The sequence below is a fragment of the Xenopus tropicalis genome, chromosome 3 (genome assembly GCF_000004195.4).
Source record: "Xenopus tropicalis strain Nigerian chromosome 3, UCB_Xtro_10.0, whole genome shotgun sequence".
Lineage (NCBI taxonomy): Eukaryota > Metazoa > Chordata > Amphibia > Anura > Pipidae > Xenopus > Xenopus tropicalis.
The window spans coordinates 12,301,884-12,328,000 of record NC_030679.2 but is presented as its reverse complement, the minus strand read 5'-3'; the positions used below and the strand labels follow the sequence as shown (position 1 = coordinate 12,328,000).

General features: G+C 42.3%; 1 protein-coding gene across 5 annotated transcripts in view; it reads left to right on the top strand.

Annotated features, from left to right (window-relative positions):
- Positions 1 to 26,117, top strand: part of gria1 (glutamate receptor, ionotropic, AMPA 1) — a 173,907-nt gene that overhangs the window by 129,158 nt on the left and 18,632 nt on the right. For all 5 annotated transcript variants that reach the window (XR_004221906.1, XM_004912724.4, XM_002941489.5 and 2 more), the window contains exons 8-13: positions 1,253 to 1,357; positions 2,476 to 2,586; positions 5,171 to 5,377; positions 9,058 to 9,428; positions 21,954 to 22,152; positions 23,842 to 24,089. Coding sequence is in view for 4 of the 5 variants with exons in the window: in XM_004912724.4 (XP_004912781.1) it covers positions 1,253 to 1,357; positions 2,476 to 2,586; positions 5,171 to 5,377; positions 9,058 to 9,428; positions 21,954 to 22,152; positions 23,842 to 24,089 (1,241 nt within the window). In the remaining variant the exon portion in view is untranslated. The remainder of the gene's footprint in view (positions 1 to 1,252; positions 1,358 to 2,475; positions 2,587 to 5,170; positions 5,378 to 9,057; positions 9,429 to 21,953; positions 22,153 to 23,841; positions 24,090 to 26,117) is intronic.

The following is a 26,117-nucleotide window of genomic DNA, read 5'->3' as shown; positions in this document are numbered from 1 at the left end:
GAGCTATCTCCCCTACCCCTGTATTCCCTCACTTGTACTGAGAGCTATCTCCCATACCCCTGTATTCCCTCACTTGTACTGAGAGCTATCTCCCCTACCCCTGTATTCCCTCACTTGTACTGAGAGCTATCCCCCCTACCCCTGTATTCCCTCACTTGTACTGAGAGCTATCCCCCATACCCCTGTATTCCCTCACTTGTACTGAGAGCTATCCCCCATACCCCTGTATTCCCTCACTTGTACTGAGAGCTATCTCCCATACCCCTGTATTCCCTCACTTGTACTGAGAGCTATCTCCCATACCCCTGTATTCCCTCACTTGTACTGAGAGCTATCTCCCCTACCCCTGTATTCCCTCACTTGTACTGAGAGCTATCTCCCCTACCCCTGTATTCCCTCACTTGTACTGAGAGCTATCTCCCATACCCCTGTATTCCCTCACTTGTACTGAGAGCTATCTCCCCTACCCCTGTATTCCCTCACTTGTACTGAGAGCTATCTCCCCTACCCCTGTATTCCCTCACTTGTACTGAGAGCTATCTCCCATACCCCTGTATTCCCTCACTTGTACTGAGAGCTATCCCCCCTACCCCTGTATTCCCTCACTTGTACTGAGAGCTATCTCCCATACCCCTGTATTCCCTCACTTGTACTGAGAGCTATCTCCCCTACCCCTGTATTCCCTCACTTGTACTGAGAGCTATCCCCCCTACCCCTGTATTCCCTCACTTGCTAAATACCCACCCAGCCCCTTAAAGCTATATAATGTATCAGCCAGTACGACTGATTCGGGGAGGGAATCCCACAACCTCACAGCTCTCACAGTAACAAACCCTTTCCGAATGTTTAAATGGAACCTCCCTTCTTCTAAACGGAGTGGGTGCCCTCGTGCCCGTTGGAAGGACCTACTGGTAAATAAAACATTAGAAAGGTTATTATATGATCCCCTTATATGTTTATACATATTTATCATGTCACCCCTTAAGCGCCCCTTCCCCAGTATAAACAAACCCAACTGGGCCAGCCTTTCCCCATAACTGAGACTTTCCATACCCTTTACCAGCTTAGTTGCCCTTCTCTGGACCCTCTCTAACTCAATAATGTCCCGTTTTAGCACTGGAGACCATCTAGTGATCATCTAGTGTCTCCATGGAAAACAAAATGGCGGTAATATATTTGGTGTAAAAATAGTAAAATGTTTGCCAAATGGTCAACTGAATGTTTATTTATGGCCTTTTAACTTACTTCAAAGGTTCGGCTGGAAGGGCTTTCAGGTAATGTCCAGTTTAATGAGAAAGGTCGTCGGACTAATTATACACTGCATGTGCTTGAGCTGAAACATGAAGGAATCCGTCACGTAAGTCCATAAACCTGGGTTATCCATACTATAGCATGCAATTGGTACTTGAAGAGAACTTTATCTTACTTTATATAACATTTATTTTCCCAAACACAGACAGTATAGTATTGCCTTTAGACTTTGCTTACTGCATGAAAATAATATTTCACCTCTGTTAGTATTTGTGAGTGGGAGCTGCCCCATTGCTTGCATTCTGTATCACATAAATCAACATAAATCAATTGACTAAAGATTGTCAATGATAGTCATTTTGGCATTTTACTGCCAATAGATTTGCCACATTAGTGCCGCCTAGAACGCTATATTTATTCTGCAGAAACCATTACCATACCTGAGTAACAGCTTTAGAAGCTTTCTCTTTTTGCTTAAGATAGCAGCTGCCATTTTAAGTAGCTCCCTGCTGCAGCTCTAGCCGTTATAGCTGAGATCCCACATTCCTAAGGGAGGGGGGAGGGAGTTCTTAGCATTCTGGTGGGAGGGGGGAGCAGGAGGAGGGAGGGGGGAGGGAGTTCTTAGCATTCTGGTGGGAGGGGGGAGCAGGAGAAGGGAGGGAGGAGCAGGAGAAGGGAGGGGGGAGGGAGTTCTTAGCATTCTGGTGGGAGGGGGGAGCAGGAGGAGGGAGGGGGGAGGGAGTTCTTAGCATTCTGGTGGGAGAGGGGAGCAGGAGAAGGGAGGGGGGAGGGAGTTCTTAGCATTCTGGTGGGAGGGGGGAGCAGGAGAGGGAGGGGGGGAGCTGTTTTGGTCATTACTAACTAGCAGTAGAAAATGCTAAATGCAGACAAGCTGTATTCAGACAAAGGTGTATGCTCTAGAAGCAAAAAGTCTTGCACAATTGAGCACAATGGTTGTGTAGAATCCAAAAAGCAGGGCACTTTGCAACCATTTGTTTCACTTTACACAAGGCCAATATAGTGTTTGTCTCATTAAAATAGACTAACAATTATGCGTATGTATTCTTTTTAACAGTAATTAAAGCAGTGGGGGGGGGGGGAAATCACATTTTAGCTTACCTTTTATTATGCTTGCCAACTGAGTAGGATTGTAGTTTAAATTGTTGAGCAGATGTTAGACTAATATGTGTACTTTTACTATGTATCATGTTCTCTGATTAACAGATTGCTCATTGGAATGAGGATGATAAACTTATCCCACTGGCAACTGATGCTCAAGCAGGCAATGACACCATTGGGGTCCAAAACCGGACGTACATTGTCACTACCATCTTGGTTTGTATCAACTTATTTTAGTGATAGAGTTGTAGACAATGATAGGATGATGCCTTGAGGCCATACCTAAATACATAACTAAGTACATAGATCTTTTGATCAAAGTAGTCAGATCTTGGCATTAATGGAAACACTGCATGTCAACAGTTGCCAGTGTTACCGAACTACAGATCCCAATGACCTATAAATGCTAGATCTCCAATAAGAATCAGAGTTAATACCCTTAGTTGGAAGCACTCAATGCATTTTTAACTACCACTGAACTGAGTATAATAATCAGTCAGCACAGGGCATTTAAGACTATAAGATACAAAGAAGGGAATCAGGGTCTTAAGGTCCCCATACACGAGCCAATTCTAGCTGCCGATATCGGTCCCTTAGACTGACTCGGCAGCTTATTGGCCCGTGTATGGGCACTACCGACGGGCCTGCCCGACCGATATCTGGCCTGAAATCGGGCAGGTTAGAAAATCTAGTCGGATCGGGGACCGCATCAGCTCGTTCATGTGGTCCCCGGACCGTCTTTTCCTATGCCCGTCATTATAATTCCCCAGGGCCAAACGATCGAATTATCCTGGATTCTCCCGATATCGCCCACCCATAGGTGGGGATATCGGGAGAAGATCCGCTCGCTTGGCGACATCGCCAAGCAAGCGGATCGGCCCGTGTATGGGGACCTTTACCCTAGACCTAGAGCCCACTAGAGAACTTGGAATCCAGTGCTAACTCTCCCAACAAAAAGGAGGAGGCCGTTGTGAGTGTTATATGTGCCTAAGGTGGAAATAAGAATGGGCTGATGGAACTGACTTAGCCCCAATAGTGCTTAGGCCCACTGGAAGATCCTCTTGTATTCTGGAAGGCTAGTCCAACCCAGCTAGTACAGTATCCAACTTAAACATTAGAGACTAGAGAGTAGTAGCCCCTTCAAACAACAGAACCTGGTAGCAGTTACAGTATGAGGGGTATTTAATGAATGCAACTGCAAATGTGGGTGCTCTGAAATGGATTTAAAAAAGAGTACATACAGGTAGTAACCCAACTTATTAGGGTACTTGGATATAAACACACAGCACTTCCACGTGGCTGCCAATGCATCTAGTGCATCAATGCATCTGAACAATGGTGTGCAATGTCACTCCTTGACCTCTACCCTGGACCTGGTGATAGCTCCAGGGTTGCATCAATTTGTGCAACCCCAGTCTGACAATGTTAGGCACAAGTTATACCAATTTGCAGCATAATGCAAGCATAATTTTGTCCAGTTAGATCAGGGATCCCCAACCTTTCTTACTCATGAGCCACAGTCAAATGAAAAAAGACTTGGGGAGCAACACAAGCACCATAAAAGTTCATGGAGCAGCCAAATAAGGGCTGTGATTGGCTATTAGGCAGCCTCTATGCACCCTATCAGCTTACAGGGGGCTTTATTTGGTAGGTAATCTTGTTTTTATTCAACCAAAGCTTGTCCCCAAGTCAGGAATTCAAAAATAACTCCCTGGTTTGGGGGCACTGAGAGCAACATCCAAGGGGTTGGGGAGCAACATGTTGCCCCTGAGCCACTGGTTGGGGATCACTGAGTTAGATGCCCTGGCGTAATTGTACAATGCATCTCAGAGCACAGCTGCAATTATGTTGGGACCATTATAGGTATGCACTGCTTGTGTTCATCATAAATTACCCCTATGGTCTTTCTAAAACCAGGTAGTGGTGCCATTTATGAAAATCTCACAAGGTTGTACTTAACTCTGTATTTAATGCACCTCAACGCTGAACATAAGATTTATTAACATTCAAACTGTGGGATCCTGTTGGATTCCCAGCAGCTTCAATTTTATCCAAGTCTTGAAAACCTTCCTTGCTAGAATGACAATAGGAGTGACAAAAACCAACCAACTCTAAAATGTCCCCAGTTGGCGAACGGTGCTCTGCGCCAATTAAAAGCCTTTGCCGGGACTGAGCGGAATAAGTGGCAGGTCACCTTTATGTAAAAGAGAACTTGCAGTATATCAATAAATCTCACAGACCGCTGAGATAAAGGCGTCTTTCAGAGCTGGCCGGTTTTGTAAGATCCCTTGGCCAATATTGATTGCTGCATCCAAAAAAGAAGAAGAAAAAAGCAACAAAGATGGATAACTATGATTTACACTAGCATCTCCAATTGATTAATAGCCTCTGACAAAGTGGTAATGAAATCAGAAAGCTTAATGGATTTCTGCTGAAAGCAGAGGAACAAGGCCAAGCAAACATTTCGTTGACATTGTTTTCTGCACCAAAAAAAAAAAAATGTGATTAAGGGAGAGTTTGGGGATGTACTTGCATTGATTGCATGACCAATTTATTGTAATTAAAAGGGAAAAAAAAAGTAGGTAGACATTTATTAAACCTTGTAAATTGTTACAAGCTTGGGCACCCAAGTTTTCTTTATTTTGTCTACTTAATACTAATTACACTATAATAATACCATAGAGGACAGCTCAGTTCTGTAATGAAAATTGAAGGGTAACCCTTTCCTCACCCTAGCTCTCCAGTAAGAGTTACTTTTTCTTATTGCATTTCACATTTTTTCCTGGTATCTATCATCTAGGAGGCTCCCTATGTTATGCTGAAGAAAAACGCTGACCAGTTAGAAGGCAACGACCGCTTTGAAGGCTACTGCGTAGAGCTGGCCGCGGAGATCGCCAAGCACGTTGGCTTCAAATACAAGCTGGAAATAGTGAAGGACGGAAAGTATGGAGCGCGGGACTCCGATATGAAGGCTTGGAATGGCATGGTGGGGGAGCTGGTTTATGGGGTAGGTTTCACATAAAGAAATCCTGCGTATATTGTATATGCTTAATTATAAGAAAAAATAGGGTACATTACATTATCTGGAAATCCATTATCCAGAAAGTTCCGAACTACATAAAGGCCATCTCCCATAGACTCAATTGTAATCAAATAATTCAGAATATTCCCTTTTCTCTGTAATAATAAAACTAGGACTGTTCTGCCCCAATAAGGGGTAATTATATCTTAGTTGGGATCAAGTACAGGTACTGTTTTATTATTACAGAGAAAAGGGAATCATTTAACCATTAAATAAACCCAATAGGGCTGTTCTGCCCCCAATAAGGGGTAATTATATCTTAGTTGGGATCAAGTACAGGTACTGTTTTATTATTACAGAGAAAAGGGAATCATTTAACCATTAAATAAACCCAATAGGGCTGTTCTGCCCCCAATAAGGGGTAATTATATCTTAGTTGGGATCAAGTACAGGTACTGTTTTATTATTACAGAGAAAAGGGAATCATTTAACCATTAAATAAACCCAATAGGGCTGTTCTGCCCCCAATAAGGGGTAATTATATCTTAGTTGGGATCAAGTACAGGTACTGTTTTATTATTAGAGAGAAAAGGGAATCATTTAACCATTAAATAAACCCAATAGGGCTGTTTCCTGGTATACTATTAGGCCAATCTACCCTACTATTGATGTTTCCCAGCACCATTTACATGCAAAAGGAAAACATTAATAGAAGTGTAGAGGTGCATTAGTGTCACTTTAACATCACTATCATTGTATCTGTTTAGCATTATACAATAATTTTTGTCCTTACACCAGGGAAATAATGGTACAGCACACCAAAGCAATAATCGGCATAATGCACCTACCTACTGTTCTACTACCAATAGCAACCAATTAACTAGTAGCATTTACTGCTTACCTCCTTGTAAGTTGTTTGGTTGCTATTGACATGGTGCAAATGCTGTGATTTTTATTACATTGTACTAAAATAATAAAGGGATGGTTCACTTTCAAGTTAATGTTTAGTATGTTATATAAGCAACTGGTCTGCATTATTTATTTGCTACGGTTTTTGAATTGTTTGCCATCTTCTTCTAACCTCATATATTCATATTACAGTCTCTCATTCAAATCTCTCCTTGGTTGCTAAGGTAATGTTGGACCCTAGCAACCAGAAAGATGCTGAAACTCCAAATTGGAGAGCTGCCTAATTGAAAAACTACAGATAATACAAAGTGAAGACCAGTTGCAATAATATTGCAGAATATTACTCTCTGCATCATACTAAAAGTTAAATCAAAGGTGAACAGCCCCTTTAACATTTATATCATCCTTTCTTGTCATGGTGCTTACTGTGTTCCACTCTGAGAAATGAATGGGTCTTTAGGAGTCTCAAAGCCTTTCCTTAGTTCTCTGGAAGGCATCCCAATAGCAGGAAGAGGTTAAAAAATATCCCCCTCCAGCTCATTCTTTTTCAGCACTGATTCCCGAAAGAGCATTAAGGCAAATGAATCTCAGTTCTTAATTATTCATTAAGTTTACATATCCAATTGGAGTTTACACAGAGCAGTCTAGGCTTCAAAAATGGCTTTAAATTTTCTGATTACTACCTTCAGCTCTCACCATCATTCCCTGTCTCCTCCTTGCTCCATTTTAATCAAATAATTCAGATTTTTAAAAATAATGTCCTTTTTCTCTGTAATAATAAAACAGTACCTGTACTTGATCCCAACTAAGATATAATTACCCCTTATTGGGGCAGAACAGCCCTATTGGGTTTATTTAATGGTTAAATGATTCCCTTTTCTCTGTAATAATAAAACAGTACCTGTACTTGATCCCAACTAAGATATAATTACCCCTTATTGGGGGCAGAACAGCCCTATTGGGTTTATTTAATGGTTAAATGATTCCCTTTTCTCTGTAATAATAAAACAGTACCTGTACTTGATCCCAACTAAGATATAATTACCCCTTATTGGGGCAGAACAGCCCTATTGGGTTTATTTAATGGTTAAATGATTCCCTTTTCTCTGTAATAATAAAACAGTACCTGTACTTGATCCCAACTAAGATATAATTACCCCTTATTGGGGCAGAACAGCCCTATTGGGTTTATTTAATGGTTAAATGATTCCCTTTTCTCTGTAATAATAAAACAGTACCTGTACTTGATCCCAACTAAGATATAATTACCCCTTATTGGGGGCAGAACAGCCCTATTGGGTTTATTTAATGGTTAAATGATTCCCTTTTCCCTGTAATAATAAAACAGTACCTGTACTTGATCCCAACTAAGTTATAATTACCCCTTATTGGGGGCAGAACAATCCTATTGAGTTTATTCAATATTTATATGATTTTTAGCAGACTAAAGTTATGGAGATCCAAATTATGGAAAGATCCCTTATCTGGAAAAACCCAGGTCCCGAGCATTCTGGATAACAGGTCCCATACCTGTACCACTATTCTCTTAAACAACAATACCTGTGCCTGGTAAAGAGGGTTGTTACCCTCATAAATACTACTTTTTCCAGCACAAAAAAGGAAATTACAAGCAGGGCCTGGCCCTTCATCAAGCCAGCCATTATGATTCATGTGTCTTTTTTTATCTAATAAAGACATTTGCCCTTATCAGTCCCTGGAGATGGAAGGACAATAAGCTCTTCATTTTTTAGGCAATGAACGGTCTGCAAACCCTTGTCCCTGCAGGCCTTCTGGCTGAGAGTTCGGGGAATAAGGATGCCTTCTTTGTTTCCCTTGCATCAAAGAGTTCACTCAGGCGTAATTTATCAGTCAGAAGAGCAGTCAGAAGAGTGCAAGCTAAGGAGTATGTACAGTATGTCTGTATGTGGTTCTCAACCTCCCTAATGCCGTGACCCTTTAATACAGTTGCTCATGTTGTGGTGACCCCCAACCATAAAATTATTCCTAAACCCATCGGAAATATGTGTTTTCCGATGGTCTTAGGCGACCCCTGTGAAAGGGTTGTTCAACCCCCAACGGGGTCCCATAGGTTGAGAACCGCTGCACTAGAGAGTCCTCTACATAATGTCTATGTGTTTGTGGGAGTTGTGGAAGGTTCAAAGCCCCTAAGCTCCCCTAGTAATAGTAGTAAATTAACCCATATAATTCTAAATTGGCACATTATTACTTAAACTGTTGTTTATGAAAACTAGTGTAAAGGTCCCCATACACGGGCCAATTCTAGCTGCCGATATGGGTCCCTTAGACCGTTTCAACAGCTAATCGGCCCGTGTATGGGCACTACCGACGGGCCTGCCCGACCGACATCTGGCCTGAAATCGTCCAGATATCGATTGGGCAGGTTAAAAAATCTAGTTGGATCGGGGACCACATCGGCTCGTTGATATGGTCCCCGGACCAACTTTGCCTATACCCCTTCAGGGCCAAACGATCGAATTAGCCTGGATTCTCCCGATATCGCCCAGCCGTAGGTAGGGATATCAGGAGAAGATCCGCTCACTTGGTGACATTGCCAAGCGATCTTAAGGTTTATGGGCACCTTAAATGTGCTATAGTTATATTATTTAACAGCATTCTACGTATCTTATCTATACCTATTACTATTACTCTTTAAACCTGCAGTTGTATCCCTCTCATTGTGCATTGTGTGACCCCATGCCTGACAAGATATTAATCATCTTCTTTTATGTCACTAGAGAGCTGATTTGGCTGTTGCTCCCTTGACAATAACACTAGTCCGTGAAGAGGTTATCGACTTTTCTAAACCGTTCATGAGCTTGGGCATTTCGATCATGATCAAGAAGCCCCAGAAATCTAAACCTGGAGTATTTTCCTTCCTGGATCCTCTCGCTTATGAGATCTGGATGTGTATAGTCTTCGCCTACATCGGAGTCAGCGTGGTTCTCTTCCTTGTGAGTCGATTCAGCCCATATGAGTGGCACAATGAGGAGTTCGAGGAGGGAAAAGAGCAGCCAACCACTGATCAGTCTAATGAATTTGGCATATTTAACAGCCTGTGGTTTTCTTTAGGAGCATTCATGCAGCAAGGATGTGATATATCCCCAAGGTGAGTTTGGTTTGATGAGAAAGAAAATATTTTTGACTGGTGACTGATGTCATTTCATTGGACAATAGTAACCCTAAAACTTGCTCTGGCCAAAAGAGTGCATACTTTTAGCTGTGTAGTTGTATGTAGTGCATTATTTTAGGGTATATTCAATCTTTAATTGCAAACACAGGTGCCAATACATTATAAAAAACATTCCTAACAATTCAATAAAGTATGATGGCATCCGTTCGGGGGAGGCCATTTCCTGTTTTCACACAATAACGTACAAAATAAGGTCCATACAGAATGGGTTTGTAGAGATAGGAGTTGGAGAAATTGATTGGCCTGCACAGAGGCCTGACCACAACCCATCCTTGGGATGAACTGGAATGCCAATGCATGCTACAACATCAGTACCCAACTCATTATTTATAAATGGAAGCAAAAACCACCAACAATCTTCCAACATCTAGTGGAAAGCCTTCCCAGAAGAGTAGAGGGTAATAGCTGTAATAGCAACTTTTTATTGAAACCCTCAAAATGAGATGTTAGACAAGATGTTAGTCCAAATACTTTGGCCAAAATAGTGTATTAAAAATTGTTACTGCATATGTTCCAATGTTTTTGAGATGGTCACCTAGGGTGGAAAACATCTATAACTCAACTAATCCTAGGATATCGGCAGACAATGAAAGTGACTGGAAGATGACTCTATAAATGTCTCGCAACATTAATCTTTTAGGACTCCCCATAATGCCGTTTTATAAGGTCCAATATCTCTGCCATATTTATGGCACAGATGGACCGATTCAGCAGCTAATTGTCTCGACTGATATCTGGCCTGAAATCGGCAGATCTTGATCGGGCAGGTTAGAAAATCTAGTCGGATCGGGGACCGCATCGGCACGTTGATGCAGTCCCCGGACCGACTTTTCCTATACCTGTCGTTATAATTCGAGGGCCAAATGACCGAATTACCCTGGATTCTCCCGATATCGCCCACCCGTAGGTGGGGGATATCGGGAGAAGATCCGCTCGCTTGGCGACATCGCCAAACGAGCGGATCTTATGGTGTGTGGGGACCATTAGTCTGTTTCTTTAGCTGTGGCTTTGGATTGTAGTCTGATTTTTCTGATGGTGGCTTGTCTGCTGATTTCATTGACTTTTATCCTGACTTTAACTGTGCCATGGCTTATTTAGGGACTGAATACAGTTATGTGTAAGATCAATTAATATTTCTTTATTTAAGAATCAATGTGCTTACCTGCTCCCCCAATGGTAGCCATCCTTATTTTTCTTCCAAACACGGCGAGTGAAGTTTAGACCAAAAAGTTCTACGTTGGTCTCATCTGACCACATGACTTTCTCCCATGCCTCCTCTGGATCATCCAGATGGTCATTGGCAAACTTCAGCCGGGCCTGGACATGTGATGACTTGAGCAGGGGAACCTTCCGTGCAATGCATGATGTGAAACCATGACCATGGCGTAGTGCTCTACCGACAGTGACCTTTGAAACTGTGGTCCCAGCTCTCTTCATGTCATTGACCAACTCCTCCCTTGTAGTTCTGAGCTGATTCCTCACCTTTCTTATTGTCAGTACCCCACGAGGTGAGATCTTGCATGAAGTCCCAGTCCTAGGGAAACTGACAGTCATCTTTAGCCTCTTCCATTTTCTAACAATTGCTCCAACAGTTGATCTATTTTCACCAAGTTGCTTGGCAATTGCCCCGTAACCCTTTCCAGCCTTGTGGAGGTCCACAATTTTGTCTCTGGTGTCTTTTGACAGCTCTTTGGTCTTGCCCATGGTAGTAGTTGGACTGACTGTGGGGTGGACAGGTGTCTTTAAAGAGCTCGGACAGGTGCTACTAATTCAGATTAACGAGTGGAGTAGAGGGGGACTTTTTAAAGCCAGAGGAACAGGTCTTTGAGAGCCAGAATTCTTGCTGATTGCCAGGGGTTCAAATACTTATGTGCAGCCGTACAATACAAATCCATTCTTTAAAAATCATACAATGTGATTTCCTGAAATTTTTTTTTTTTTTAAATGCTGGGAATGCACCTACAATGTGAATTTCAGACCCCTCCATGATTTCTAAGTGGGAGAACTTGCAGGGTGTTCCTCACTGTATAGTCTCCATTACCATTTCATAAATCAGCAAGTGAAGAACTTTACATTATTTTGACGCAGTTTTTCTCAGTAAGATATTCTCATAGTATTATATTATATGTCGTAATACAGACATCATTATGGATAAAATTTACACTCTCATATTTTATATTCCAAATATTGCCCTACTATATTATATTCAGCATCGCTTTGGGGTTCCTTCTGGGACACTGGGAGAAAAGTGTGTATGTCTGTACCCTCTGCCAGTGCAATATCTCTTCTTGCCATCATTATATACTCTGGAGAAGATAGAGATGGATAAGAAGGTAGTTTTCTTTTGATGTCAATATCACAGTATGCTATTAGGATAGTCAATCTCAAGGCAACACATTGTAATAACAGGCCTGTATAGCTGCCTTGCAGTATGATGTCCATGCCACTAGTCACAAACATACTGATGGCCTTAGGGGCAGAGATATCAAAGTGTGACTATAGAGCTCACCACTGTAAAATCCCCCCACTCTCTATTTGTTCCTATGAGATTTTTAGAAGTGTATTTATCAATGGGTGAAAGTAAAGTTCACCATTTGAGAAACACACTTCTAAAAATTCCATAGGAATGAATAGACAATCAGCGAGTTCTTTGATGAGCTCTAATCCCACATTTTTATAAATCTGCCCCTTGGTTAGATAAATACTCCTCTATAAATCCTATAGGAATTAATAAAGAGACGGGGAATTTTACGGTGGTGAACTCTATTTTCTAAATATGCCCTTTTAGTGCAATGAGTAATAGAGAACGTAGCGAGTCAGGGGACTAGATCAGCTTTTGATTTGGAGAATGAGAAACAAACTCTCTCTTTTCTACTTTATGTGTGTATTAACATTTATACAGGTATCAGACCCCTTATCCGGAAACCCATTATCCAGAATGTTCCGAATTACAGAAAGGTCATCTCGCATAGACTCCATTTTAATCAAATAATTCTAATTTTTAAAAATGATTTCCCTTTTCTCTGTAATAATAAAACAGTACCTGTACTTGATCCCAACTAAGATATAATTACCCCTTATTGGGGGCAGAACAGCCCTATTGGGTTTATTTAATGGTTAAATGATTCCCTTTTCTCTGTAATAATAAAACAGTACCTGTACTTGATCCCAACTAAGATATAATTACCCCTTATTGGGGCAGAACAGCCCTATTGGGTTTATTTAATGGTTAAATGATTCCCTTTTCTCTGTAATAATAAAACAGTACCTGTACTTGATCCCAACTAAGATATAATTACCCCTTATTGGGGGCAGAACAGCCCTATTGGGTTTATTTAATGGTTAAATGATTCCCTTTTCTCTGTAATAATAAAACAGTACCTGTACTTGATCCCAACTAAGATATAATTACCCCTTATTGGGGCAGAACAGCCCTATTGGGTTTATTTCATGGTTAAATGATTCCCTTTTCTCTGTAATAATAAAACAGTACCTGTACTTGATCCCAACTAAGATATAATTACCCCTTATTGGGGGCAGAACAGCCCTATTGGGTTTATTTAATGGTTAAATGATTCCCTTTTCTCTGTAATAATAAAACAGTACCTGTACTTGATCCCAACTAAGATATAATTACCCCTTATTGGGGGCAGAACAGCCCTATTGGGTTTATTTAATGGTTAAATGATTCCCTTTTCTCTGTAATAATAAAACAGTACCTGTACTTGATCCCAACTAAGATATAATTACCCCTTATTGGGGCAGAACAGCCCTATTGGGTTTATTTAATGGTTAAATGATTCCCTTTTCTCTGTAATAATAAAACAGTACCTGTACTTGATCCCAACTAAGATATAATTACCCCTTATTGGGGGCAGAACAGCCCTATTGGGTTTATTTAATGGTTAAATGATTCCCTTTTCTCTGTAATAATAAAACAGTACCTGTACTTGATCCCAACTAAGATATAATTACCCCTTATTGGGGGCAGAACAGCCCTATTGGGTTTATTTCATGGTTAAATGATTCCCTTTTCTCTGTAATAATAAAACAGTACCTGTACTTGATCCCAACTAAGATATAATTACCCCTTATTGGGGGCAGTACAATCCTGTTGGGTTTAATTACTGTTTAAATAATGTATTAGCAGACTTAAGGTAGGAGATCCTTCCTGGTTTCATCAACAGATGAATTTTCTATCATCAACCCCTTGGGTTTTATATACAAGATGAGGTGAGGGGTTGATGGAACCTTACAGCACATACATATGAGGGTGTAAGCTGGAGTGACTTGTGGATCAAGGCAGGTTCCGTGTAGGTAGAACAACGGATACATTTTGCTTTGGGTAAAAAAGCTGAATATCCCTGGACTTAGGTTTATAGCTGTCCAAGGAAGAAGACCTGCTTGTCAGTATCACAAAAAGCTTCTATACAGTAACCACCCCGCAATATCACTTTATGGCAGCTTGCACTTACCATCAATAAAGCTCTGCCTTTGATAAATTTAGGGCATTGAAGGTACAAAAAAAAAGGAGAGAAGCTGTGCTAAGTGCTCGAAGTAATTGCATTTTATATACTGTGGCTAAAACATATTTTTCAGCGAGAGACATCCTCATCAGAGCGCGCTATTTAGACGCATTATCACAAACCATAATTCATTTTAATTGTTAGCAATACGTTGGTGGGACTCGAGCTCGACTTCATTTGCTTGGAGCTCCCACAGAGGCCACTAATAATGTTTGTGCGAATGCTTTGGACAAATGCACACAGACTTCTCCATATTGAATCCGTACTCTGTGGGATATATCGAGCCATTCTCCGTACTGTTCTTTCACTTTTCTCTTGGGTTTTTATTTAAAGCAACCCAGGATTTTTATTTTTTTTATTTTGAGCGGCCAGGACCCCTATGTACTGGTATTCAGAGATCTCAATGTAGTCAAAGGCTCAGTGTGGGCAGCTGCATTGAATTCTTCCCCACTTACCTGCAATGCATAAGTGTGCATGCTAAACCGCGTCGCTATGGCTTTTTCCCTGTACCAGGGGGCAGAGTGTTACTCTTCTCAGCTGGCTGAGATTTAATTATGACTCGGGGACATTGAAGGAGCCGCGGGCCTGCTGGGTTTTATATGTTCTTAAAGGTCATTGCTTGATGAGGGATTTGGAGTTAAAACGGAGATAGACAGCTGAATAAAAATAAGAGGGAATGGTTAAATAAATAAGCTTGGGATTGTGTGCATTAACAGAGGAAAGGCTAAACACAAATACTAAATGTATACATATACAGGTATAGGAACCATTATCCAGAATGCTCGGGACCAAAGGTATTCCGGATAAGGGGTCTTTCCGTAATTTGGATCTCCATACCTTAAGTCTACTAAAAAGTCAATAAAACATTAATTAAACCTGTTAAAACTGTTTTATTATTACAGAGAAAAGGGAATCATTTAACCATTAAATAAACCCAATAGGGCTGTTCTGCCCCCAATAAGGGGTAATTATATCTTAGTTGGGATCAAGTACAGGTACTGTTTTATTATTACAGAGAAAAGGGAATCATTTAACCATGAAATAAACCCAATAGGGCTGTTCTGCCCCCAATAAGGGGTAATTATATCTTAGTTGGGATCAAGTACAGGTACTGTTTTATTATTACAGAGAAAAGGGAATCATTTAACCATTAAATAAACCCAATAGGGCTGTTCTGCCCCCAATAAGGGGTAATTATATCTTAGTTGGGATCAAGTACAGGTACTGTTTTATTATTACAGAGAAAAGGGAATCATTTAACCATTAAATAAACCCAATAGGGCTGTTCTGCCCCCAATAAGGGGTAATTATATCTTAGTTGGGATCAAGTACAGGTACTGTTTTATTATTACAGAGAAAAGGGAATCATTTAACCATTAAATAAACCCAATAGGGCTGTTCTGCCCCAATAAGGGGTAATTATATCTTAGTTGGGATCAAGTACAGGTACTGTTTTATTATTACAGAGAAAAGGGAATCATTTAACCATTAAATAAACCCAATAGGGATGTTCTGCCCCCAATAAGGGGTAATTATATCTTAGTTGGGATCAAGTACAGGTACTGTTTTATTATTACAGAGAAAAGGGAATCATTTAACCATTAAATAAACCCAATAGGGCTGTTCTGCCCCCAATAAGGGGTAATTATATCTTAGTTGGGATCAAGTACAGGTACTGTTTTATTATTACAGAGAAAAGGGAATCATTTAACCATTAAATAAACCCAATAGGGATGTTCTGCCCCCAATAAGGGGTAATTATATCTTAGTTGGGATCAAGTACAGGTACTGTTTTATTATTACAGAGAAAAGGAAATCATTTTAAAAAATTATAATTATAAGCATATAATGGAGTCTATGGGTAATTCTGAACTTTCTGGATAAAGGGTTTCCGGATAAGGGATCCCATACCTGTAATAGTATCTTAGATGTGTAGTCAAGTGCATGAAGCATGTTGTTAAAATGTTTCCTTAGCCCACACCTACTTTTTGACTACTCCTCATTGACCACACCCAATGACAGTCATGGCCACAAAGTCCTAGATGACAAAAACTAAAAATAAATATGTTGCCATCTTATACTTTGTGGCTGCTCTCCATGCTGTTGCCTGAAGCAAAAGCAGCAGAATACCATCTGTTGCCTGGTTGCTAGGGAAATAAAGTCCTAGTGATCACTTAACACTAGAAAGCTGAAAAATGTAAAAACTGAAAACTGAATTTTTTTAAGGTTAACTGCCCCTTTAAAGATGCTTAAGGTGGAAATTTGCAGCAGCTGTTGGGCCATGGGTTTTACGTCTCAGGGGATTATGCTGGTTGAAAACCCATTGCAGCATGAAAACAACTTAATAAAAGCATCCTTATGAATATTGCCTTCACTTTCTGTTAACCTAATTTCCTTAAGAACCGTGCTTGAAGTAAATGCGAGATGACAAAAAATATGATCACTGACAGCAGCGAACATTCATTTATGTTACAATGGTGAGCAATCAGGGTCGATCTTCATGACACATTTCTCTTTAAGTCCATCCAACCATTGCACTGGTTTCTTTTGATTTACCAGATTTTAATCTGATTAACATGTTTCTCCACTGAGAGCAGGGTCCGACTGGGAAAAATCCCTGTGGGCCCCGGCTCTAGTGAGCCCCAGTGGGCCCTTCACCCCCCAGTCTGACCCTGGACTGATGGGAATGTAATAGGGACCTTAGATTGTAAGCTCACTGGGGCAGGGACTGATGGGAATGTGATAGGGACCTTAGATTGTAAGCTCACTGGGGCAGGGACTGATGGGAATGTGATAGGGACCTTAGATTGTAAGCTCCACTGGGGCAGGGACTGATGGGAATGTGATAGGGACCTTAGATTGTAAGCTCACTGGGGCAGGGGCTGATGGGAATGTGATAGGGACCTTAGATTGTAAGCTCACTGGGGCAGGGACTGATGGGAATGTGATAGGGACCTTAGATTGTAAGCTCACTGGGGCAGGGGCTGATGGGAATGGGATAGGGACCTTAGATTGTAAGCTCACTGGGGCAGGGACTGATGGGAATGTGATAGGGACCTTAGATTGTAAGCTCACTGGGGCAGGGACTGATGGGAATCTGATAGGGACCTTAGATTGTAAGCTCACTGGGGCAGGGACTGATGGGAATGTGATAGGGACCTTAGATTGTAAGCTCACTGGGGCAGGGACTGATGGGAATGTGATAGGGACCTTAGATTGTAAGCTCACTGGGGCAGGGACTGATGGGAATGTGATAGGGACCTTAGATTGTAAGCTCACTGGGACAGGGGCTGATGGGAATGGGATAGGGCCCTTAGATTGTAAGCTCACTCGGGCAGGGACTGATGGGAATGGGATAGGGACCTTAGATTGTAAGCTCACTGGGGCAGGGACTGATGGGAATGTGATAGGGACCTTAGATTGTAAGCTCACTGGGGCAGGGACTGATGGGAATGGGATAGGGACCTTAGATTGTAAACTCACTGGGGCAGGGACTGATGGGAATGGGATAGGGACCTTAGATTGTAAGCTTACTGGGGCAGGGACTGATGGGAATGGGATAGGGACCTTAGATTGTAAACTCACTGGGGCAGGGACTGATGGGAATGGGATAGGGCCCTTAGATTGTAAGCTCACTGGGGCAGGGACTGATGGGAATGTGATAGGGACCTTAGATTGTAAGCTCCACTGGGGCAGGGACTGATGGGAATGTGATAGGGACCTTAGATTGTAAGCTCCACTGGGGCAGGGACTGATGGGAATGTGATAGGGACCTTAGATTGTAAACTCACTGGGGCAGGGACTGATAGGAATGTGATAGGGACCTTAGATTGTAAGCTCCACTGGGGCAGGGACTGATGGGAATGAGATAGGGACCTTAGATTGTAAGCTCACTGGGGCAGGGACTGATGGGAATGTGATAGGGACCTTAGATTGTGAGCTCACTCGGGCAGGGACTGATGGGAATGTGATAGGGACCTTAGATTGTAAGCTCCACTGGGGCAGGGACTGATGGGAATGTGATAGGGCCCTTAGATTGTAAGCTCACTGGGGCAGGGGCTGATGGGAATGTGATAGGGACCTTAGATTGTAAGCTCACTGGGGCAGGGACTGATGGGAATGTGATAGGGACCTTAGATTGTAAGCTCACTGGGGCAGGGACTGATGGGAATGTGATAGAGACCTTAGATTGTAAGCTCACTGGGGCAGGGGCTGATGGGAATGGGATAGGGACCTTAGATTGTAAGCTCCACTGGGGCAGAGACTGATGGGAATGTGATAGGGACCTTAGATTGTTAGCTCACTGGGGCAGGGACTGATGGGAATGTGATAGAGACCTTAGATTGTAATCTCCACTGGGGCAGGGACTGATGGGAATGTGATAGGGACCTTAGATTGTAAGCTCACTGGGGCAGGGACTGATGGGAATGTGATAGGGACCTTAGATTGTAAGCTCACTGGGACAGGGACTTATGGGAATGTGATAGGGACCTTAGATTGTAAGCTCCACTGGGGCAGGAACTGATGTGAAAGATGAACAATCTCTGTAAATGTGTTGGTGCTATATAAATAACCAAGTTTGCCCACATCTAGTAAACCATAGGCACTAGTCAGACAGCTGACCAGTAATATCTCTATCTCTCCTTTGTTTTTCCACCTGCTGCTGCTGGCTGAAACAAAAGCTTATTTTTTTTCTTTAAAAGACTTTTGCAGTCCTGACATTAACTCCATGTGAACCTGCCACGTCCCATAGAGGGTATCAATGCACACAGGCACATAACCATGTACTGCATCTAATCTGCTGCTCAGATTCTATCCAAGTCTGATCATACACAAACACAGAGATGTCTCTTCCAGCGCCCGACATTAAATGTTTAATAAAACATTGGAATAAAACTGCTAAAGAATACTGCCATAAACCACTCATAAGTATTCAAACAGAGAATGAATTATTGAAAGCATTTTGCACAGGATCCATCAGACAATTCTGTTTAGTTGAGCATGGACAATTCCCACGGCCCAGAAACCTTATATACAAATCTTTACTTTTGTGGCTCAAAGGATTTTCAAATATCTACCGTGCAGAGACCATATCTACTATACATTTTATCCCAATCTTGAATTTGTGTTGATCCCCTTGTGCCGTAACATATACCAAATGAAACTACATCAGGAAAACTGTTCCTAGGGCTTTCTTTTTAATCAGTTTATAGTTATAAAGGAAACAAGCTGCAACTGTTGGGGGGGTCAAGAACTATAGAGGTGACTTTGACTGATAAGAAGATATGTTTATGGAAAATGTTTAGGGGCCCAATGATCTTGCGGTGGGGGCCAATAAGTAGTAGTAATGAGCGAATCTGTTCCGTTTTGCTTCACCATAAAATTCACAAAACGGCAAGAAAATTCGCGAGACGGCGAAAAATTGCAGCACGATTTTTTTGTCGCGCGTGTCTATTTTTTGTCGCCCGCGTGCCCTTTTTGATGCGACCGTGCCCAATTTGATGTGCATCAAAGAAAAATTCCGTGTAGTGTATTTCTTCACTGCGAATTTTCACGGAAGTTTTGCAAAACAATGTGGAAATTCGCTGCGAATAGTGATGGGTGAAATGTTTCGCCAGACATGGATTCGCGGCGAATTTCCGTATTGTTTCGCCACGCGTCCACAAATTGTCACCCACGTCAAAAGAATAGCCGCGGGTGACAAAAGAATAGCCACGGGCGACAAAAGAATAGCCGTGGGCGTCAAAACGAATAGCCACACGACAAAAGAATAGCCGCGGGCGACAAAAGAATAGCCGCGGGCGACAAAAGAATAGCCGTGCAACAAAAGAATAGCCGAGGGCGACAATTTTGTTTGAAGTGCAACAGTTTCACCGTTTCGCAATTTTTTCGCCGTTTTGCGAATCTTTTGGAAGATTCGCAAATTTTTCGGCGAGGCGAAACGGGACAGATTTGCTCATCGCTAGCTGCAAATCCATGCCTGGTGAAAAAATTCGCTCATCACTACTAATAACTAGTCATTCCACTGCTAAAAAGTTTTAGTGTTAGAGATAGTTCATATAATTAAGTAAATACAGTAGAGCCCCCATTTTACATTCTTCAGGGGGTAAAACCTGGGAAAATCAGGGACCAGCTTAAACCTGCCGAGATCATGTAGAAGTCAACAGTAAGTGTCCCTTTTATATCTGGAAGATTTTTCTTTGTTTTGTGGTTTTTTATGAAATACTAAAGTTACAAGTTTCCTGGTGTGTGGGTGCAAATACTAATTTACATGCTGACCCCCGAAAGCCATTAATTTATAAAACTGCACATTCTCTTGAATACAAAATGAGAAATATGTCTCTTTACTCTAAACTATCAAACTGCACAGCTTTGCTAAAAATGGCGCTTTGGATGAAATATCTAAAAATTGCCTCAGAGCTTCCAGTTTATAGCATGTTATCTCCTACAAATCTTTATGTACCAGGATCAAACAACCCAAATAGAAACGCCAGGGGTCTGCTGAGCAGTTTGATGCCCAATGTGTGCAGCTTTATCTAAGTATGTGGCAAGGAGGGACCCTAAAATAAAAATTGTGACATTTCATTGTAAACAATACAAATACACATTCTGGCGAATCCAAAAAGGGTAAAAACACTTTCTATCCAAAACTTCCAAACTGCAAATCTTTTCTAAAGACAGAAAAATATTGCAACTTGCCACATTTATATTCAAAAGATAAAACACCCTAAATACGAATGACATGGGTCTACTAAATAAATTGATGCCCAGTGTGCATAGATTTATCAATGTATGTGGCATGAAGGGATCCTAAAATAAGTATTGTGCATATGAATTTTCTCACTTGCCAATTTACCTTCTCTGAACTAAGTACCCTGCTGGTGTATTACAGTATGTGTCGTAAGACCTCCTAATAGTACAAAGACCTTTAAAAACCATATATTCTACTCCAAACTATCAAACTGCAAAGCTAAAAATGTAAAAACAACAATGCAAGGATAAAACTACAATAAAATCACAAAAATCAAATACTATTAGGCAAATCAATAAAATAAAAAATAACTGATCTGACAGCGTGGGTTAGTAGTCAGAAGGGTCTATGTCAGAGATGGGGGTTACCATGATGGCAGAGCCTTTGCAGCAGGAAGTGAGTGGGCGGGTGCAGGGGGCTAAAAGGTACGTCCCAAACAGCACACATGGTCCTGTTGTTTCTGCTGTTGGTGCGACGTGCAGGAACGAAGTGACTCAGCACATTGCACCAACTCTTACTTGGCCCCGGAGGAAGGGTCTAGATCTCATGGCATTAGGTTTGGCTGCCCCCACTGCCCCACTGGTTGCTTGACACACAGGGGAACAAGTGAATGCCATAAATACCATACAGCAGACCTCGCAACCACAGGGGGGGGCCCAAGGAACAAGGAAGCCTGGACTTAAGGGTCTGCTGTATGGTAGTTTCCCCTAACCAGCCCCTGGTACTTTGTCAACCTCTTACTCATTTGTGGTAGGCCAAAAGCAAGTGCCTGGTGGGATGTGGCTGGTGGGTTTATAGGTTTGAAACAACATAGACTAGAGTAAAATACAAGAGCCATGGGAAAGACTCAGCAAGACTTTCACGTTCTTCAGTTTTTGGTATTTTATTCTATCACTTTTGTGGGCATTTTATTGCATATGTAAGGCAAAGTGCACTAGAACTGGAGATGTGGGAAACAGAGCTAAGTAACAGTATGATTCATGGACAAAAGAGGCCATAGAAAAGTATATTTCCCTTTTTGACAGTCTGTCCACTAATTCTCTTTCTAGCAACCATCTTTAAAGGGGTAGTAAAGTTATGCCAAGAACGTTTATCATGGGTCAGGCACTTATGGTGGTGCATTTAAAATCTAGAACATCATGTCTTATTATTTTTTTTCTTTAGGTCCCTCTCAGGACGAATCGTTGGTGGTGTCTGGTGGTTCTTTACATTGATCATTATTTCATCCTACACGGCAAACCTAGCAGCCTTCTTGACAGTTGAAAGGATGGTCTCGCCTATAGAGAGTGCGGACGATTTGGCCAAGCAAACTGAGATAGCTTATGGGACTCTTGACTCCGGATCTACTAAAGAGTTTTTTAAGGTAAAACAAGATTATTCCAACCTTTAATACAGTTAGAACTCATATTCATACCAAACTAAGCCCAATTTCTTTTACATATTTAGAGCATAAACAGTTCTTCTTCTCTGTTCATTGTGCTCTTGTGTTGCAAGGCATCTGCCAAGCCCAAGATCTGTGAGCTTCTAATTCAACTCAATTGCACAGGGGGCCAAAATTCAAAACACAATAAACATATATTGAACACACTAAAATTCAGTTGTCTTTGCTCTTATATCATTTTATCAGAGCAGGAGTGCCAGCAGCCATATTATTGCCCCATGTACCTGTGCCAGCGGCCATATTATTGCCCCATGTACCTGTGCCAGCGGCCATATTATTGCCCCATGTACCTGTGCCAGCAGCCATAATATTGCCCCATGTACCTGTGCCAGCGGCCATATTATTGCCCCATGTACCTGTGCCAGCGGCCATATTATTGCCCCGTGTACCTGTGCCAGCGGCCATATTATTGCCCCGTGTACCTGTGCCAGCGGCCATATTATTGCCCCGTGTACCTGTGCCAGCGGCCATATTATTGCCCCGTGTACCTGTGCCAGCGGCCATATTATTGCCCCGTGTACCTGTGCCAGCAGCCATATTATTGCCCCATGTACCTGTGCCAGCAGCCATATTATTGCCCCGTGTACCTGTGCCAGCAGCCATATTATTGTCCCGTGTACCTGTGCCAGCAGCCATATTATTGCCCCGTGTACCTGTGCCAGCAGCCATATTATTGCCCCGTGTGCCTGTGCCAGCAGCCAGATTATTTCCCCGTGTACCTGTGCCAGTGGCCATATTATTGCCCCGTGTACCTGTGCCAGCGGCCATATTATTGCCCCGTGTACCTGTGCCAATGCCCAGCGGCCATATTATTGCCCCATGTACCTGTGCCAGCGGTCATATTATTGCCCCATGTACCTGTGCCAGCGGTCATATTATTGCCCCATGTACCTGTGCCAGCGGTCATATTATTGCCCCATGTACCTGTGCCAGCGGCCATATTATTGCCCCATGTACCTGTGCCAGCGGCCATATTATTGCCCCGTGTACCTGTGCCAGCGGCCATATTATTGCCCCGTGTACCTGTGCCAGCGGCCATATTATTGCCCCGTGTACCTGTGCCAGCAGCCATATTATTGCCCCATGTACCTGTGCCAGCAGCCATATTATTGCCCTGTGTACCTGTGCCAGCAGCCATATTATTGCCCCGTGTACCTGTGCCAGCAGCCATATTATTGCCCCATGTACCTGTGCCAGCAGCCATATTATTGCCCCATGTACCTGTACCAGTAGCCATATTATTGCCCCATGTACCTGTGCCAGCAGCCATATTATTGCCCCATGTACCTGTACCAGCAGCCATATTATTGCCCCATGTACCTGTGCCAGCAGCCATATTATTGCCCCGTGTACCTGTGCCAGCAGCCATATTATTGCCCCGTGTACCTGTGCCAGCGGCCAGATTATTGCCCCGTGTACCTGTGCCAGCAGCCATATTATTGCCCCGTGTACCTGTGCCAGCCAAAATAAGCGCCAGAGCGCCGGTTTCTCCTGCCAGCTCTCTCTGTCTCTCTTGAATGACGCTTGAATGACGGCGAATGCGTGCACCAACCCCGCCAGTTTGACACATATGTTCTAACTCCTCTTCTTCTACACCTTTTGTCTTCCCAGAGATCAAAAATTGCTGTGTTTGAAAAGATGTGGACTTACATGCGTTCGGCAGAGCCCTCGGTTTTCGTAAAAACAACTGAGGAAGGAATGAATCGAGTGAGAAAATCAAAGGGCAAATACGCTTACCTTTTAGAGTCCACCATGAATGAGTACATTGAACAGAGAAAACCATGCGACACTATGAAGGTGGGAGGTAACTTGGACTCCAAGGGATATGGCATTGCAACCCCCAAGGGGTCTCCACTGAGGTATGTAGCCTGACCTCTACTCTCTCATGTCTGTGTGGATTTTTTTCCTTCTTGCTGTTTGGATGTAGACCTGGGGCATCATGGAACAATCTCTCCTTGGAGAAAAAAATATGTTCCTTTCATCCCAGCCATCCGCTGTCATTACACTCTCTAATAGCAATCCTGCAGCCCATCTTGCAAATCATCCTGGACCTGAAATCCCCTTATTTCCCTGGCAATTGATCACATTGAAAACAATATATTCTAGGACTCAAATAAGATGTATCAATCACTGAGGCCTTTTTAAATAAAGGTCTCTTGATTAGTGATGAGCGAATAAAATCCGCGAAACGGCAAAAAAATTCGCAAAACGGTGAAAAATTAGCAAAACGCATTTGTCGTGGGATTTTTTTTTGTCGCCTGTTTCTTTTTTGTCGCCCACGTCTATTTTCTGTCTATTTTTTTGTCGCACTTTTTGATGTGACCGCGCCCAATTTGGACGCTACCACACCTTTTTTCTGGCGCACCCAATTTGACTCAACCGCACCTTTTTCTGATGTGACCGCGCCCTTTTCCGACGAGTCCGATTTGATGCGGCCGTGCACAAATTGATGCGCCCGCGCCCAATTTGCTGCACGACAAAAAAAATCAGTGCAACAAATTTTTCCACAACGCAAATTTTCACAGGAGTTTCTGTCGCCTGCATCTATTTTTTTCGCCCGAACGTTTTGATGCAACCACGCCCAATTGTGACAAGACCACGCCCAATTGTGACGCGCCCGTGCCAAATTTCACACAACCGCGCCCTTTTTTGACGCGGCCACACCAGATTTGACGCAACTGTGCCTGAATTGATGCGACCCCGCCCAATTTGACGCGCGACAAAAAAGATTTTGTGCGCCGAATTTTTCTGCAACGCAAATTTTTACCGAACTTTCTCAAATCAATTCGCCAGTGGCGAAATGCGGAAATTCTCATGCCTGCCGAAAAAATTCGCTCATCACTACTCTTGATTACTGGACCTGTATAAAGACTGTGTTTGGCCATGCTAAATATAAAGGACATATAACCTTTCCATAGCAGAGTTGTTCCACTACAAATCAAAGCATACTCAAAAATACACTATATGGCCAAAAGTATAAGGGCACCTGTCTCTCCAATGCACAGTGTATGAAGTTGGCGAAAAACAGTATTTTTATTCAGAGTATAAGCACTGACCAGGTCACATTAGTATTCTGAAGTATCCTTAGGTGTTTGGTTGGGTTGAGGTTTGGTCAAGTTCGTCTACAGAAGCCATGGACCTCACTTTCTGCATAAGGGCATTATGGTTCTAGAATACGGAAGGGCCCTCCCCAAACTGCACAGCACAGGCCCCTGTTTGGGCAACGATGGCTATAGCTTTAATAGTCAATTCCAATAATTAGAAAGGGTTGCCCCCAAACTTTTGGCCATACAGTATATTATCAAGGGTTAAAAGCATGCTGGGAGCTGTGGTTCAACAACATCAGGGGTAGTAATACATTAAGTATTGTACATTAAGTTTCCAGCATCTATTTGTGAAAGTAAGGGGACACACATGGTTATGTTGTAGTAAGGTATATATATCCCCTTTTACTACAATCACAAATAACGTTCATAAACCCATATCATCACCCCCCCCCCCTGTATATCATCATATGCCCCCGTTTAATACAATGTGATCTTTTTTTTCCTATATAAGGTAGGTTATTGTATCCCCCACAAATGTGTTTATGTGCAGTTTGACAATATGTAATGAACCTCTTGTGCTTAACCATCTCTCCACTCCAAGATTGTTGTTAATTGAGGTTTCTTCTTTTTTATCTGCCATCTCGGTCTTTTAAAGTGTATATTCATTGAGCACCATTAACCCAAGGCTTTCACTTGTTTATATGTCACTGAAGTGGTTTGATTAGGTCAGCTGACTGGTATGGGGATGTGTTTGTTGGCTGTTATACCCGTCTGGATGTGGGATCCAGTACTTACCACGGCAACTAATTGAACACCTTGTAGGCCTGGTTCCGACAGCTC